The sequence below is a fragment of the Onychostruthus taczanowskii genome, unplaced genomic scaffold, assembly GCF_017590055.1.
Source record: "Onychostruthus taczanowskii isolate IOZ18803 unplaced genomic scaffold, ASM1759005v1 scaffold2, whole genome shotgun sequence".
Taxonomy (NCBI): Eukaryota; Metazoa; Chordata; class Aves; order Passeriformes; family Passeridae; genus Onychostruthus; species Onychostruthus taczanowskii.
This window is the reverse complement of record NW_024499239.1, coordinates 25,065,346-25,082,357: the sequence shown is the minus strand read 5'-3', so window position 1 is coordinate 25,082,357 and position 17,012 is coordinate 25,065,346. Positions and strand designations below refer to the sequence as shown.

Below are 17,012 nucleotides of genomic sequence, written 5' to 3'. Positions count from 1 at the left end.
AATCTGTAATGAAATTTCGAGATGAAAAGCTACAGTAGTTTGATAAGAAACACTGTCCCACCTGACACAGATCACCAGGATGTGCACAAATGTAAGGTCACATTTTACCATACTGGTTTGGGTTTTTTTACCCACCATGAAGGATGAATTTGTCTTAAATTAGAAATTGTCTTAAAGTGCTCATTAGAAAAATAATTATCTAGGAATTAATTAGTTCCATTAATATATAACAAATTGCTCCTAAAATATCTGAGTTCCTCATTGTTGAAACTGTGGAAGGTGAAGAAATGCATCTTTGTTGTATTGTCCCCAGCTGTAATATTCCAGCCCCTCCTTCCCCTATTTTCCTACCCTTTGTTTTTCCATTGGGATGTGCTCCAGCACTTTCTGTATCACCACCTCCAGCAACTGATCCTGAATCCCTATGACTTGGGTTTGCCCTTCGGGGCACCGTTGGGCACCGTCACACTGTATTCCAGGTCGGGAGCGGTCTTGGAAAACGTGGCTATGGAAACCATGTCTTCCCCAGCGTCCACCTGAGACCTGCGCCTGCACAGGAGCAGCTTCCTGAGGGCGTGCTGGAAGTCCCTGTTGAGGAAGGCGTAGAGCAGGGGGTTGATGGTGGAGTTGCAGTAGCCCAGCCAGGTGATGATCTTGAAGGTGCCGAGCAGCACGGTGCTGGTGGAGTCGGTGCCTCTGGCCGCCAGCCAGACGTTCAGCACGAAGTAGGGCAGCCAGCACAGCACGAACACGGAGATGATGATGCTGATGGTCCTCGTGGCCTTGTTCTCCAGCTGCAGGTGGTTCTGCCTCTTGCTGTTGGGGTGGTAGTGGATCTCCAGCGTCTGGGACATGATGCGCGTGGCCTTGAGGCGGGAGGCTCGGTAGATGAAGAAGTACATGCTGCACATGACCATGAAGGGAAGGAAAAAGGCCAGGGCAGAAGCCACGATGGCAAAAACCCAGTTGGTGACGAAGATGCATTCTCTGCCCGCATCAAAGTCCACCCCGGGGATCTCGTTCCAGCCTTGCATGACAGGAAGGAAGGAGATGAGGGAGGAATAGACCCAGACCGTGCAGGTCATCACGATGCATCTGCAAAAGGAAAGAGATGCAGAGTGGAGGGAGGGCCTGAGTAATTTTGGGTTGAGAACATCCAGTACGATCCAATCCCCATGGTAACCTGTGTGGGATATCGCTGCTGAGCAGTCCAGCAGGGCGTGGAGAAGGGAAAAAACTAGACTACAACCAGTCCAGACTTGGATATCTCTAACAACTGGGTAATTGGTCTGTAGTTGACAGAATTGGGGTCAGCTCAAGGAGTGCTCAGAGCTGGCTGAGAAAAGATGAGGAAAGGTTTTACAGAAGATGTTTGTTAGTATTTGAAGCAACAGCATGTAGATATTTTTGCTTTCAGCTTTAGTATCTGGCCATTATCTCTCCCTCTGGGGCCTGATGGGGATGGAGCTGATGGACACCAGATGGCAGAATCTGCAAGGGGGGCCACAGAGCCCCCTCCTCTCTGCCTGTGATCCACAAATCACACAAAGCAAGAGTGACAGTGTGAAAAACATGCCTGAACCCACCCTGTAAAGCACTCCACTGTTGCAGTGTCCTCTCTGCCCACCCTCAGATGACTTTCCTCACCCTGCAGTCCTCATTTCAGCCTTTCACATGAAATCCTCGTGTGAACTCAGAAACTCTTGTTTTCCCTGAATATCACTTCAGAAAAGATGGTGAGTTTAAGAGAGGGAAGACTACAGCTACATGCATCCTCTGGGTCTCCCTTCACCTAGTCCTTAGAAGTTCTTCAAAGTCCTTCCCCATCTCTGAAAATGTTTAAGGCCAAGGCTTGAGCTATCTGGTCTAGTGGAAGGTGTCCCTGCTCACAGCAGAGGGATGGAACAAGGTCATCTTTAAGGTCCCTTCCAACCCAAGCCATTCTGTGATTCTATGAAATTCCTGTGAAATGACTGCACAGAGAAAAACCTGTAGGTCCAACTCAGCCCATATCACTGGTTTGTTTCTACCCCATTTTGCAACCCTTCCTTAGCTCAAAAAATATTCTCCCAGGAGCCTCAGCTGCATCCTCCTTGTCCTCTCCTTCACCACGTTAAGCATTTTCTGCAGTTTTAAATGGTGAAAGTTCCTTTCTCCACATCACTCTGCTCATCCAGCCCCAGCTCAGTGTAGGCCATGGCCAAGTGACAGCCTGGAGGGACCCAAAGGGAGCAGCAGCTGCACTCACCTGCCCCGGGACATCCTCCTGGAGTAGTGGTAGGGGGTGACCACGGAGCAGTACCTGTCCAGGCTGATGAAGCACAGCGTGACAATGGATGCAGTGCAGAACATGACATCGAAGGAGATCCAGACTTTGCAGAACAGCTTCCCAAAGAGCCACATCCCTGTCACCTCGTAAATGATGCTGGGAGAGGAAACAGGTGGAAATCAGAGCTGGAGGGGCTCTTTGTGCAGGCCCTGCAGGTGTGTGAGGCCAGGCTGGGTGAGCAGCCTGCTCTAGCGGGAGAAGTTCCTGCCCAGGGCTGGAACAAGATGATCTTTAAGGTTCCTTCCAACCCAAACCATTCTGTTTCTATTTCTTTGTGACTGAGGTAACGCTGTATTTTATCACACAGGTACTAAAGATGGGCAACTCAGACAGCAGGGATTCATCCTCCAAGCACAACCCAAAAAAGGAGCACCCCACGCCTAGAGCATGACTGAACAAGAGCAAAGCTGTGCTTCTTGCAGCCCAAGGGCCTTGAGAGAGATCCTTTGCCCCACAAAACTCCCCAAATTTACATCTGCACAGCTTGTCTGTCACAGCATTTTTCCAGTGCCTGGCACAGCACAGTCTTTTATGATTTCTCCCCAATTCCTAGATGAAACATTTATATTTTCTGAAAAAATCCATTTGCCCAGGATTTTTCTTCTGGGAAGCTGAGAAGCCTCAGAGAAAAAGGAAAATAAAAATTATCTCATTTGTCTGTGTTTTGCTGCTCTGGAATGTGTTTGGAGATTGTTTATCCAACAGGTGATTGTTTCATTGGATTCTGCTGTGAGTTGTTTTCACTCTTTGGCCAGTCTGTGCCAAGCTGGATCAGGACTCTGGAGAGAGTCACAAGTTTTCATTATTATCTTTTTAACATTCTGTAAGTATCCTTTCTGTATTCTTTAGTGTCGTTTAGTATAGTATTTTTAATATAATATAGTATCATAAAATAATAAATTAACCTTCTGAGAACATAAAGTCAGATTCATCATTCCTCCCTTCATCACGGCACCCCACAAATACAATTCCTGGGGCATGGGACATCTCCAAGAAACTCACTTCACATCCAATCAAATGCTTCAAAACCAGGAAGGATTTCCACTCTTGGTTTTAAAAAAAATACAAAACAACAACATCCTAGGAGGAAGCCCATGCAGCTTGTATGTTAAGTGGCTCATAAATGCCTCAGCAAGGTAAACACACCAGCAAAAAGACACAGTACCAAAAATATTTCTAACAAAGTCAAGAGGGGCCTGTGAGAAGTGAGCAGTGAAGGAAGGAACATATGGCAGCTGTAGGAAGGCTGATGCATGTTTCTATAGCATTCAGTGAGATGCCATTTGCTTCTTTCTTTCTCCAGCTTTCTGCAACTCCCAAGGTGCTGCTGAAATCACCATTGTGAGTGAATTTGATGAGTAATTCCCTAGTCCTGCAAAGCTTTAATTATCCTGTAACTTCCCATCTTGCTGGTAAAATACAGCGAGCTCAGAGCTGCTGAGCTGCAGTGCTCAGGTGTCCAGCAAAGGGGAAAGATTCAACCTGATGTCAGAAAACAATGCCTGATCTACATCTCATCACACAAGCTCACTAAATCGATTTGTGAGGGCTGTCCCAGAGCACAGCAACTGCTGTAGGTGGGGGCAGTGCTGCTGAAGGGTCCCAGCCCTCAGCAGCTCTTTGTTATGTGGGATTCCATGCAAAAAATCCAAGCAAACTGCAGCAGAGCCTGTCCCTACACCATGGGCAGCATGGAGGATCCCACAGCACGCTCATGGAAAGGTTTCATGGCTCTTTTACAGAGAGAAAATGAGGCATTAGAAGTGGGGCACGGGTTCAGCTCTGGACATGGGGGCTGTTTTGCCACTCCTCAGAGCCCTCCTGACCCCCAGAGCTGCTGTGGTGTGCCCTGGCCTCCCAGAGGGAGATGTGCTGCTGTGGGGACACTCCTGCACACAGATCCAGGTGAGCAGGTGCCCAGATCTCACCTGCACACATCTGGTGGGGTGCACCCGACCTGCATGTCTCACAGCATGGGGTGAGGGACTCCTGACCCCTCTCCTCTGAGGTAAAAAGTCTCTGCAGCTTGGAAATGCTGCTGGATAAGAAGGAGTAGTAAAAGCCAAAAAAAAGCCCCACACAATGAAGTCGCCCTTGCCTTGCCCTTTTGCTTGCAGAGGAAAAGAATAGCTGGAAATACTCAGCCTGGAAATGACAGGTTGGCTGGAGTACTCAGACAACAAGCTGAGCTCAGCTGAACCACTCCTGCAAACCAGTCAAGCCAAGAACAACAGAAAACTCTCACTCTTATGAAATTAAGACACCAAGGACAAATTTGTTTTTCCCTTCCGCCACATTTCCCTGAGCCAAACTGCCTCCTGAGATCAATTCTTTTCCTTCCCTCTGGCACGTAATAACCTGCCAACTGAGGAGCAAACTGAAACCCAAAAGAGCAGCACAGATGTGGAGCCAAAACAGTGGGAAAGTGTGAAACAGCAGCCACTGTGCTGGCAGGGTGGACAAGGCTGATGGAGCCAGCAGGGTCCATCCCTCAGGAATGGCTCCTCACCAGGCAGCACCAGGACATTCAGGAGGGGCAAAAAGCACCAGCCATGCTTTGCTCATATTTGCTCCCCTTTGTAAATTTTTGTTGCTTAAATAAAACATCACTAAAAGTAGATTCAAAATAGATAGGAGGAAGAAATTTTTTACAGTAGAGGATGCCCAGAGATGCTGTGGCTGCCCCATCCCTGGAAGTGTTCAAAGCCAGGTTGGATGGAGCTCTGAACAGCCTGGTGCAGCTCCACGTGTCCCTGCTCAGTGCAGGGGCTGGGTCAGATGACCCCTAAAGGCCCTGCCAACCCAAACCACACTATGGTTCTATAATTTCAGAACCTGAACTTTAAATTCCTTGAGCATAGATTTTAAGTTATAGTAAAGTTCTTTCTAAAAGAACATCATTAACTGCTTTTTTTCACCTGATACCATGAACTTTTAAGTCAGTTTGTAATTGCTTGTTGGGACAATACCTTTCAGTGCCAAATTCAAATGGCACTGAAAGGTATTGAGAACTGAAGCATAGAACATGGAAAGAACTGAAGCCCAATGAGAACTGAAGCATAGAACATGGAAAGAATTCAGCTTCCTCATATTGCCCCATGAACTAAAACAGGGTGCAGCTCCCTGATTTACACAAACCTCTGGCTGCTTTGCAGGACAGGACAGCCAGGACCACAAGCCAGCTGCTTCCTGCTTTTGTTTCACTGTTTTATCCAGGTAGTGAAGCTCCCATCAATATAAACCTCATACAGGGACACCTGCCCTCTCAAGAGCCTCTTCCTCCATGAAATGTAGGGGAACCCTAAATTACTCTGCTCATCCTGAATAAATTCCTTACATTCCACATGCAGGGCTAGTCCTGGAAGAGGGAGCAACGACTGGAGCTCCACGTACAAAGCTGGAAATCAAGTTCAGATCAGCAGCCAGGGTCCCTGTGTGGCCAGCAGGAAGAAGACCCTTGGGAATTTTGTCTCCATGCATGACGAGGGGATTGTAACACAGAGCAGAGACAGGGAAGCACATACAGCCAGCAGCCCCTGGGAGAGCCCAGCAGGTGAATCCCAGCCCTGCCCCAAGAGCAGGGAGAAAGGACACTTGTCCTCCTGTGCTGCCACCCCCCAGACACTCCTCACCTGAAGGGCATCACCAGACAGGCCACGAGGAAGTCTGCCGTGGCCAGGGACATGATGAACATGTAGGTGACAGTGCGCAGCCTCTTCTCCACCACGGGGCAGAGGAACACCACGGTGTTTCCCAGCAGTGTCACCACGTCAATGAGGGTGAGGACAAGCCCCACGAGCACCTCCTGGAGCCCAACACCTCCCCTTGCAAAGGAGGAGGCAGCAGAGGAGAAATTAGAGAGCCAGGATTCATTCCTGTCCGTCAGCATCTTCCCACTGTTAAAATCTGAACGAGACAAAAGAGGAGAAAAAGAATTACTTCAATGATGATTTGTAGGTGTGTGAAAGGGGGGATGGAAATAATATTTTTGCTTCATTTGCTCCAGGAAAAATCCACATACCCTGCTGTTCCTGTGTCCTGGGTTAGCAGCCCATTAGAAGTGTCTGAAATCCTGAGGGTAGGATAAATGTGAAGCATTGACTGAAGTCCTTCACAGCAATTAAAAGCTCTCCTGTGAATGAAAATGCATCATCAGATGAAGCATGAGACCAGGAAAAAAAAAAAAAATGCACTGAGAGCAGAGAGAGGAAAAGAAAACAACAGAAATCAAAAATTAAAGCAGCTGGGCTAAATCCCACTGAACAGCATGCCAAGTCCACACGATGTGTGGGGCTGGAACTAGATGATCTTTAAGGTCCTTTCCAGCCATTCTGTGGCTCTACATTCTCATTACCATCCTTGCCACCCCCAGAGCAGCTGGGGCTGCTTGCCCAGGCTGGCTGCTTCCACAGCCCCACTGCTCAGTCTGTGCTGTGCCCCAGCTTGTCGTGGTGCTCTTTCAGACTCTGAAGTTTAGGGGTTTTTTACTACCACAGTGGGCAGCTCCATCCTCCAGCCTGAATGGCCAAGCAGGGCTGCCAGCAGCTCCACAGGGAGAAGAATCATGGAATCACAGAGTTATTTGGGCTGGAGGATCATCACGTTGAGGTGTCTCAGGTGCAGCCCTGACCCCAGAATCCCTGACTCATGTTCCCTCTGTGCCCAAATGGGAGTGATGCTTCCCCAGCAGAAAATTTGGGAATTTTCTGTTGAGGAAATCCACATGCCTGTGTCCACAGCTCAGTTCCCAGACTCTACAAAGTGGTGTCACAGGTAAGTGGGAAGGTGGGAATGATGCCCTGCACAAACTCCAGCAGTTCAAAGCTCACTGGTGTAGCTGAGGGAACACAAAGACAAAACTCGTGGGGAAAAGAGAATTATAGAAGTATTCCTCAATGACAAATTGTTATATTTAAATATCATCACTTCTCCTGTGACCAGGGTCTGCTTCCACAGTACCCTCAGGTCAATCCCACATCTCCAGGGCATCCTTCTGAGTGCAGTGTGAGGGTGGGCCTGGATAACATCCCTGTAGCCCAACTTGCCTGACTTCACAGGGGCCAAACTTTGTCTTAGGAGGGGTGTAAGAACAAGGCAGCTAAATTCTCCCAACATCTCTTTGTCCTACCTGCAGCCTATGGTCCAGGATTGCCTCTTAAGATGTTTTCAGTGATTTCTGAATAATAAAATTGTCCTGCCTCTCTGGCCCAGCAAACTTTTTATGGCCAAACCTCCTGTGGCAACAACTTCCTTGGCTCAGCTCTGCACCCAGCAGAGAAACCTCTCTGTGCTTGTTCTGAGCCTGTCCCCAGCCAGCAGCATTCGGTGCCTCTGGTCCTTGCCTTGGAAGGGACACCACAGCCCATCCCCTCGCACTCCCTCAGTGCCACTGCTGGCTCCTCAGCCTCTGTCACACCCCACCAGCTCCCCCCTCACCTGCCAGCCTGCTCATTCCTCACAGGGAAGCAGCAGAGGATTCCTGCCCATCCCTCCTGCTCCCCCGAGCCTCTGAGAAGGACCAGAGCTCCAAACAAGCTCAAAGATTTACCTGTGGATTTGCCTAAGGGCATGATGTGCTCTGTGCTGCTCCCCTGTCACCACCATCCTGACATGATTTGCTCTGTGAGTGGCACTGAGCTGCCCTTTCCCCTGGGCTGTGGCCATCCCAAGGTCCTGTTCCTGGGCAGCAGCAAGAGCTCATAGTCCACTGCTTTAGTTGGGAAAATAGCACAAAATTAGGAAATTAAATTCTCTCCATCTTTTCAAAACACCATCACTTCACAGCTGAATTCTTTCTTCCACTGTAATGCTCAATGAATCTCATAAAAACTTTTTTTCACTTCATTAAGTCAGACATTTTCGTTCATGCCCTGGTTAAACTTTCTTCAGCCTGTAAATATCACCATTTCATGATCCACAGTCTCTAGAACCCCACATATCCCAACCCCCATCCCTGTAAAGAGCATCCCTGACCTCTCTGTAACTCACCATGCACTTACCCCTCCTGCATGTCACCTTCCAGACCAGTATTTCAATGTGGGAAATGGATTTGTAGGTTTCTACCAATACATTTCCCACACTTTTTCACACAGGGAACTTCCTTCTTAACTCAGGACTATTACATTTCCTTAAAAGCTCCCTCCATGAAGGACTGTATTGAAAACTTTTCAGAATTCCAAGCAGCCTACACCACCCAGGTGTTTCTTTTCCACCTGCTGACTTCTTCCAAGCATTCCTATACGAGTGTGAAGCTGCATTTTCTGAAAGCAATAGTGACTTTGTCTTTGGATGTAATTGTCTTCTCATGCACCTACCCATCCTTCAAAATCCTCAGCTCCATCCCCTGACTTCTGCTTATTTACTGGATTTAGTGGTTTCCTTTCTTTCAAGTAAAAAATAAAAAAAATTAAAAACAAAATTAAGAGAAGGCTCAAGCTGTCTAGAAAAGAAAAAAAAATAAAGAAGGAAGCTCTTCCTCACTGGAGCTGGGAGCCACTGGCTGAAACCTGAAGCTCTCCTGCTCCTCCAGCACTGAGAACAAGCAGGTTTTTGGACATCATCTCAGGCAGCCCCCTGGGCCAGCACTGCTGAAAGTCTGCAGGGTGTCTTAAGTTCCTCAGTCCTAATGAAAATGCTCCTTGGACAACATTCCACACCCTGGTAACACCCCATAAAAATAAATATAAAAATATTATATTATATATTAATACATAAAAATAAAAAATCCAGTCTCCAGCTCTCCCATAATTGCCAGGAAAGAGGATATTTTGTGCCATTCTTTCTAACAGCTCCTCTGAGGGTGTCATCAGGCTGGATGAGCTCCTGTGGAACAGTTGGGTTTCAATGCAGCCACGTTTCCTGGCAGAAGGAATTGTTCAGGCTGTTCTCCTCCCTGTGTGCTCCACACAGACAGCTCGGGGACAGCGGGATGGGAAATCCACAGGGACAGGGATGGGAAATCCACAGGGACAGGGATGGGAAATCCACAGGGACGGGGATGGGAGATCCACAGGGACCAGGATGGGAGATCCACATGGACATGGCTGGGGAGTCCACAGGAACATGGGTGGGAAATCCACAGGGACATGGGTGGGAAATCCACAGGGACAGGGATGGGAGATCCACAGGGACACGGGTGGAAAATCTACATAGATACAGCTGGGAAATCTACATCGGCACAGCTGGGAAATCCACAGGGACATGGTTGGGAAATCCACAGGGACACGGGTGGGAAATATACAGGGACACAGGTGGGAAGTCCACAGGGACATGGCACATGGCCACCCAGGAGCCAGGCTCCAGAACCTGCCTCTACAAGGGCCATTCCTGCTCCACATCCATCCTCCATCTCATCTCCCACCCCTGCTGGTGTCCTCACACCTATGGGGCCTCTACAGGATCTGGAAAATGCCCTCTGACCCCACCTCGAATTGACCCCTAACCAGTTTAAACACTTGAGCACCATCCAGTGAACCCCCTAATGCCCATCCAGCATCAGGATAGGCTGCTAAGACATGAACAGCAAAAAATCAAGTTTGATGAAAAATCAGGTTTTTTAAGAAAAAAAAAAACCAAACTATGTCTTAAAAAAGCTTAAAACATTCGGTCTTCGGGTTTTTAAAAATCACTGTCAAATTTTTGTTCATGGGTAGATGAGAATGATAGATGAGAATTCTGGATTAATTATTTGGGTTTTTTTAGATGTAACACTGAGACAAGAAGGTTTTGAAGTCACACCTTCCTGCAAAGAATGACTGTTCCCACACAGTCATTAAGTTTGTATCAGTGTTAGAACGACTCCAATTAAAGCAGATCATTACTCACATTGCTCTATGAACACACACCACTCTCAAACTTTGAGCAGAATTAGGACAAGGTTATTAGAATTAGTCTTTGCGAGCTCTTTGTGCTCCTCAAGTACCATCTCAGCCACCAGCCTGGTTCAAAGGTCTTCTCCAGTGAAAAACTCACAGCAGCATTATCCTTAATGCAGGATGCACACAGGAGGATGACAGTGCACAAAACCAGCAGACAGATGTGCCCACACTCACAAAACACCAGAGAAATACTCTTGTCTTTTTTTTTTTTTTAATCCACACAAAGGCTGAGGGACTGGAAATAAGCCTGTCCTTATTTGACATCCATCTCTCCCACAATAAAAACAAGGGGTGATGGATTCTTGAAGCTTCAGGTTTGCACCTTGAACTCTATTTCAGGGTGCAGACAACAGGATCCTGCTGCTCCTGATCCCTTTCAAGAATGCCCTGGCAGAGTCCCTGGAATCTCATCCACAGTCCCTCTCACAGCCCAGGGTGGATGCCTGGATCCTTTTGCCTCTGACTGAGAAGCCAACCTTTATCCCAAGTGTGTTAAGTAAGTTCTCTAAGAAGAGCTGCTCTCAAACTGCCTGGAGAATTGTCAACACAGGGAAGCAGGGGATGATACCATCTCAACCTCTCTGTGGAAATTATTGGGACAAATCAGGACATGTCCTCTTTCCCAGGGATGCACTTCCTCAGCTTAAAATATTGGATCTTTTAAATACTCCTGTGAGGTGCAGCAGCCCATGTAGCTACACTGCTGAGACAGCCCAATCTTTCTACATCAGTCATGCAGTCTTCCCTGTAAGAGCCCTCTTAAACCAAAAGGTCAAATGCCCAGTTGTACCATGATATGGGATCTTCCCAGGTTTCCTGGGGATCTCAGATGCCTTAGGGTTTGCAGTGATCCTTTTTGGATATTATAATTTTACTTCCTTTCAAAAAACTGATGGGTTGGATTCTGCTCTGAGGCTGCCTGAGCAAAGCAACTCCACCATTTCTGTTCCCCTTTAATATCCAGAAAGTCTGACCTAATTTATGCAGCAGACAAATCCCAAGCTAAAGGTTAATTTCATCAGTAAAAGGCATATTTTGATGGCAAGGGAGGGGGCGGGGGGCGGGGGGAAGTTCTGCAATCTCAAGGCTGACTGCACTTTAAAATCTTAGAGGAATGATAAAAACTGGAAATATATTACTGGGAATTATTTGCTGCCAGGCTTTGTTGCTCCGCCGAATCAGGCACAAACCAGCACATGGCAGCAGGGAACAATGCCTGCCCCAGGACCTCGCACACCTTTCCCTCCTCCCATGAGAAAACCGCAGCAGCTCCGTGATTTTTGAACAGGGCGAGCCATTTGTCGAGCCGTGCAAGGCTGTGGGTGGTGATAAAGGAGGGGGAGAACGCCTGGGGATGCTTCCACCGGCACAACACGCACCCTTCCCTCTCTCCCCCTCTATCCAACTTTCCCTCTGGAAGGACAGCACGGTTTCTTGCCACCTCCAAACCTGCGCTCCTACGTCCTCTCGGAGAGCCGCGGGGCTGGGAACCGTGGGAATCTATAAAATCAGAGGGGTTTGGGAGAGCTGTGAAAGGCAGGTCTGCCGGCGATAGGAACACAGTAAAACACAACATCCCTACCCTCCAAGGTGTCGGCAGAAGCAGCCCAGGCTGTCCCCGAGCCCGGAGCGCGTTTTCCCAGCTGCGGGGGGCTCGGATCCCTCCCCAGGGAGCTGCTTCCAGCCTGGCTGCCTGAGGATGGTGGTTCCTGCCCCGAAGCGGGACAAAATCCTCACCCAGAGCCGGCACAGCGTTTGGGATCCCCCCCGGCAGACGGGAACGCTCCTGCACGGCCACAGCAGGTCCGGCAGCCCCGGGGAGAGAGGAGGGACCGGGGCGACGTCGCAGCAGTAAAACTCAAGGCGAGATCAGACCCGAGCTGCGAACAGCGGGCTGCTCACCGGAGTCAGGAGCTGAGCCGGGGTGCCAAAACCCCGGCCCTGGGGTGCCAAACCCCAAACCCTAGGGTGCCAAAACCCAAACCTTCTGGGGAGCAAAACCCCCAACCCTTGGAGTGTAAAAAGCCCAACCCCTTAGGAGCAAAAACCCCCCAACCCCTGGGGTGCAAAATCTCCAAACCCAGTGGTGCAAAACCCCCAACCCCCGTAGTGCAGAGCACCAAACCCTTAATTACAAAGACACTACAACCGGGGTGCAAATCCACAGCCCCGGCGTGCCAAATCCACCTTTCCTGGGGTCAAACCTGCCAAACCTCTGGGGACAAAACCCCCAACCCCCAGGGCAGCAAAACCCCCGGCCCCAGGTAGGGCAAAACGCCGAGGATGCTGCGGAGCATCAGCCCGGGCAGCAGGGATCGGCCCGGGGGGGACTGGGGTCCTGCCCGCAGAGGGGATCTGTCTTGGAGGTGGGGAAGAAGAGGGGGGAACCCTTCCCGAGGGGGAGACCGTGTTTGAAGGAGGTCTGTCCTTCGGACAGAGGGTTCAGGACGTGCCTGGGGTAGCCTGCAATAGAGGGGGTCCCACCCGGAGCGGGGAGCGGCAGCGGTGCCCGGGGGGAGCCCTGGCCGGTGTCAGGATCTGCCCTGGGATGGGGATGGGGATGAGGATGGGGATTCCAAGGCAGCACTTACCGAGGCAGGCGGAGGAGCCGCCCCCTCTCTCCTCCGCCCCGCAGCGCCCGCTGCTCCCTCTCCAGCCGGGAATCCTTCCTTCCTTCCCTCCGGGAAACGCGTGGAAACGCTGCTCCCTGTTCTCCAGCTTCCCAACCAGCCCTTCCCACTCCCCCTCGGCAGCCGCGGGCGCACGGCGACCTGATGCGTGAAAACAGCAATAAAAATAAATAAATTAAAAAAAAAAAAAAAAAAAAAAAAAAAAAAAAAAAAAAAGAGGCGTTCCGTGGGTTTGGCTCATAAACCAAAGGGAAAAACGCGAAAAATGCCGGGCTGGAAGAGGAACCTGTGGCAGGAGGTTGGTGAGATGTCACCCGGGCAGCCCCGCTGTGCCTCGTCCCCGAGGCTGGGAGGGCTGGCGTGGATTTTGGGAGCCGGCAGAGGGTTCTTCAGGCGTGAGCTGGCCTGGGCAGGAGCGGTCCCGTTCCCGGGTCCGGGCTCAGGGAGCTCAGCGACAGAAAATGAGCCCGGAGAGCAGCTGTGAAAATCATCTTTGAGTGCTGGGGTGAGTGTCACACACAAAGAAGGCGGGTGTAACCCTCGAACACAGCTGCTGTCCTAAAACAACCCCCAAATCCCGCTCAAAGGCATCGGCTCCTCACACTGAATTGTTGTCATTGGCATGTCGGGCTCCTTTTCCATTTGTTTCCCAAAGATTTTCGCAAAGGTTTTGAAAGCTGGCTTCACCCATCACCAAAAATGGCACTGGAGAATTTTTTTTTTTCTTTGGGTTTTTCAATGGATTTCCTTTTTATCAAAAGGAAATCTCTTGATCCGGGTTGGTGGAAAGTAAAGTAACTCAGATTTTCTGTCCTCTCCATAGGATAGCTCAGCTCCTGGCTGGCAATTGGCCTCTCAGGTTTCAGGTTTGTCTGTGACATTAACACCCAAAATGTGATGGAAGAGCATGTTTTGATCATTTTGTGTCATACTTATTGCTTCAGAAATGGCGGATTGCCCTTTGAACATAATAAAATCTTTAATTTCAAATACTTTAAATTATGGAGTTTCCACCCCAGGAGGGAAAAGAAAAGAAAAGGATAGGAAAGGAAAGGAAAGGAAAGGAAAGGAAAGGAAAGAAAAGAAAAGAAAAGAATTACCCAGCCAAACATACCCTAATCCCTGTATTTTCTTTTAATAAGAACAATATATTTTCTATAAAGCAGGAGAAATAAGTAATGTGTGAACCATTATTCTGTGAAGTTAGAGCGATCACATTACTTTAGTCAAAATAAGCTTCCATGTGTTTCTGAAAAAAATCAGCTTTGACAACTTTGACGTAAATATTTTAAATTATTGTGTTTAAAGTTGTCTTCTAATTTACATTTAATTTTAAAAAGTTTTAATAAAACTTGAAATCTGAGCAAAATAGTTTACTTCTGATCAAAAAGAATAATTTTCAAACCTGAAGAAAAGGTTCACCAGCCTCTTTGAAAGCTGAGCTCTTGAAGCCACTTTTTCATCTCCTTCTCACTCCATTAATGCCACTGAACCAAACAGGAGCATCTGAGCAGGGAAGATAAGCAAAAGGGCAGAAGTTTTATTTATAAGCTTGTACCAAGGTCTTCTATTTCTCAATTTGCTGACAAACAAACATCAACAAATAGAATTAAAGTACATATATTATATACACATTTTATAAAAATTATATTTTGTGCCATATTAATACATTAATAGTATAATAAATATGTTAAATTGCAGAAACAAGAAAAAATGTGTGATTTTTAAAAACAACTAGTTTATTGTGAGTTTTTGTTTTGGTTTTGTTGTGGTTTTTTTTTGACAGAACCTTCCTAAAACATACTTTTCCATAGACCCATAGAATCACAGAATGGACCTTTCAAGGTCATGTGGCTCCAATCCCCCTGCCATGGACAGGGACCCCCAATCCTTTTTGTCAGGGCTGCTCCTGGTCTGTTCATCCCTCAGCCTGGACTGACAATGGGATTGCACCCACCCAGGTTCAGCTCCTGGCCTTGCCAAAACCCCCTTCTCCTTTATTTCCCTTGAATTCAGAGTAAAAAACCGGCCCAAAACTCCCAAAGGAAGCTGCCTCTTTCCCTAATTAGCGTTAATTGCCCATTCCTGTCGCCCTCTGTGGTACCAGAGGGTGGCAGAGCTGGCTCCTGGTTTTCCTTTGGCTGGGCCTTTCTTCGTCCCCCTGGATTCCAGGCAGGCTCTCAGACTCCAGTAATTGAGTTTTTATGGAGTAGAGAATAATAGCAAAGGCCTGCAGCTCTTCCAAAGCACCAATCTCAAAAGAAATGACAAAGGAGAGAGCAAAACAACAAGAAGTGGTTTGGACAGAGTGCTGCAAATGCTGTGTCAGCCACTCGTATTAATGTGATCAATTCACCTGCCAGCACGTCACAAACCATCAGAAAAAACCATGACAAAATTTAACATTTACTGGAAATTCAAGGATATTGTCAAGCAGGGATTCCTGGGATGTCTTCTCATGGGTTCTGGGGTTCTTGTTTCACAGTACATTTTCATTATATTTACATTATATTTTCAATGCTGCCTAGAAAGAGAGGAATAAGGGAAAATGGAGTTTATTTAGCTTCCTGACCTTTACAACAAGAAGGGTAACAAGAAATGTACATTTCAGAGCCTTTTGCATATCAAAAGTAGATTGATCTTAAAAAATTTGAGAAGTAGTAGAGCTGTTTATGCAGACGCCGAGGTACAGCTCCTTAAACTGGCAGATAAGGTGGTGCAGGGAATACTCAGGAATGGTTTGAGGCTTCATTTACACTCAGTGGCCACCTGGACATCATTGTTAAATCCCTTGGGAAGGAGGGAAGGAGCTCAGGGCAATGAGTTTTGTTGCCAAGCAGAAGGACTCAAGGAAACTCGGTGGCTCTTCGACCTCATGGTTCAGCAGTGGAGATTCTGCTGTGACAGGTGATAACCCCACCATGCACAGAGATTTACAAAATGCACAGAGAATGATGGATAAAATAGACCTGTAAATCACATGGCATTGGGCAAATAGACCCGTAGGAGTGGCAGCTTTGGTGTTTTCCTCCTGAGGGGGAGCCTGCCCTGACAGCACTGCCCCTTCTCCAGCCCCTCCTTAAGGCAGCGGCACGAGAAGAAGGAGGAAGAAAGAACCATTTGCTTGCTTGATTTAGCAAAGTGTGAAACTGTACAAACAATTGTCTGGACTGTTAAACAGCTCTTTCCTGCTGACTGACAGGGTTTCTGAGCAGAAGCCTCTGGAGGTGCCTGCTAACCACTCGTGTGGCAGCCCTAGAGGGAGCTGCTGTGGGCTGTGCTCTGTGCCAGGCTGCCCTGGCACGCTGCACTGGGGCTGTGCTCTGAGATGCCAGGCTGCCCTGGCACGCTGCACTGGGGCTGTGCTCTGTGCCAGGCTGCCCTGGCACTCTCACTCCATCCCTGTGGAAGTCCTTGAGTCACCAGCCAGGCAGGGAAGCTCCTCGGACACACGAGGTTGTGCTTATGTGCTGCAGTGTCTGAGGCATTCCTTGTGCTTGATGAATCCTGCCTGACAAATTCTCTCTCTCTCTTCCTTCACCAGGCCCCATATATTTATATTTTCTTTTTTCAGGTGGGATTTGTAATCTTCTTACTTTGGCATAATCACTCCTGAAATGATTGCTCCTGCTGCCTGTGGCAGGCTCAGCTGTTCTGTGCTGCTTCCACTTCCCTCTCAGACCCCAAAAGGGGTTTCTCTTCTTTCCAATGGATATCTAGGGGGAATACACTCCTCATTTTTTCTGTCTTAACAGCATGCAATTAATACTCTGGAAATAAATAATACAACTATTCCCACTACTTTCCAACAATGTTTATGCTGGTACACTTTTAACCCTGCAAATAGCTCCATGTCTCTAGGTGTGCCTCAGCTGAACAGCAGCCTGTGTCACACTGCTGAAAAACCAGGATCCTCCCCACTATCAAGGGAACTGGAGAGACCCAAAACATTCTTGGTGAAATCCATGGGAATACTGGAGCCTGAGATAGTTAATTAGACACTTATTATCATCACACCCATTAATTTGAGTAAGTAAGATGGATATGCAGTTATAGAATAATAGAAAAAATAAAATTAAAAATCCTCAAAAATTTAAGCTGGCTCATGAGAACTGGTGTTTGTACATATCAAGAATTTTGTATGGATATGCTCAATGGTTCTGGACTTAAGGGCAA

At 48.0% G+C, this 17,012-nt stretch overlaps 1 protein-coding gene across 1 annotated transcript in view; it reads right to left on the bottom strand.

Annotated features, from left to right (window-relative positions):
- Positions 1–422: 422 nt before the first annotated feature.
- Positions 423–17,012, bottom strand: part of LOC121335234 (histamine H2 receptor-like) — a 61,147-nt gene continuing 44,557 nt past the window's right edge. Inside the window, exons 7-9 of the mRNA XM_041403127.1 lie at positions 5,962–6,235; positions 2,249–2,425; positions 423–1,095 (exon numbers count right to left, since the gene is read on the bottom strand). Coding sequence (XP_041259061.1) covers positions 423–1,095; positions 2,249–2,425; positions 5,962–6,235 — 1,124 coding nt within the window. The remainder of the gene's footprint in view (positions 1,096–2,248; positions 2,426–5,961; positions 6,236–17,012) is intronic.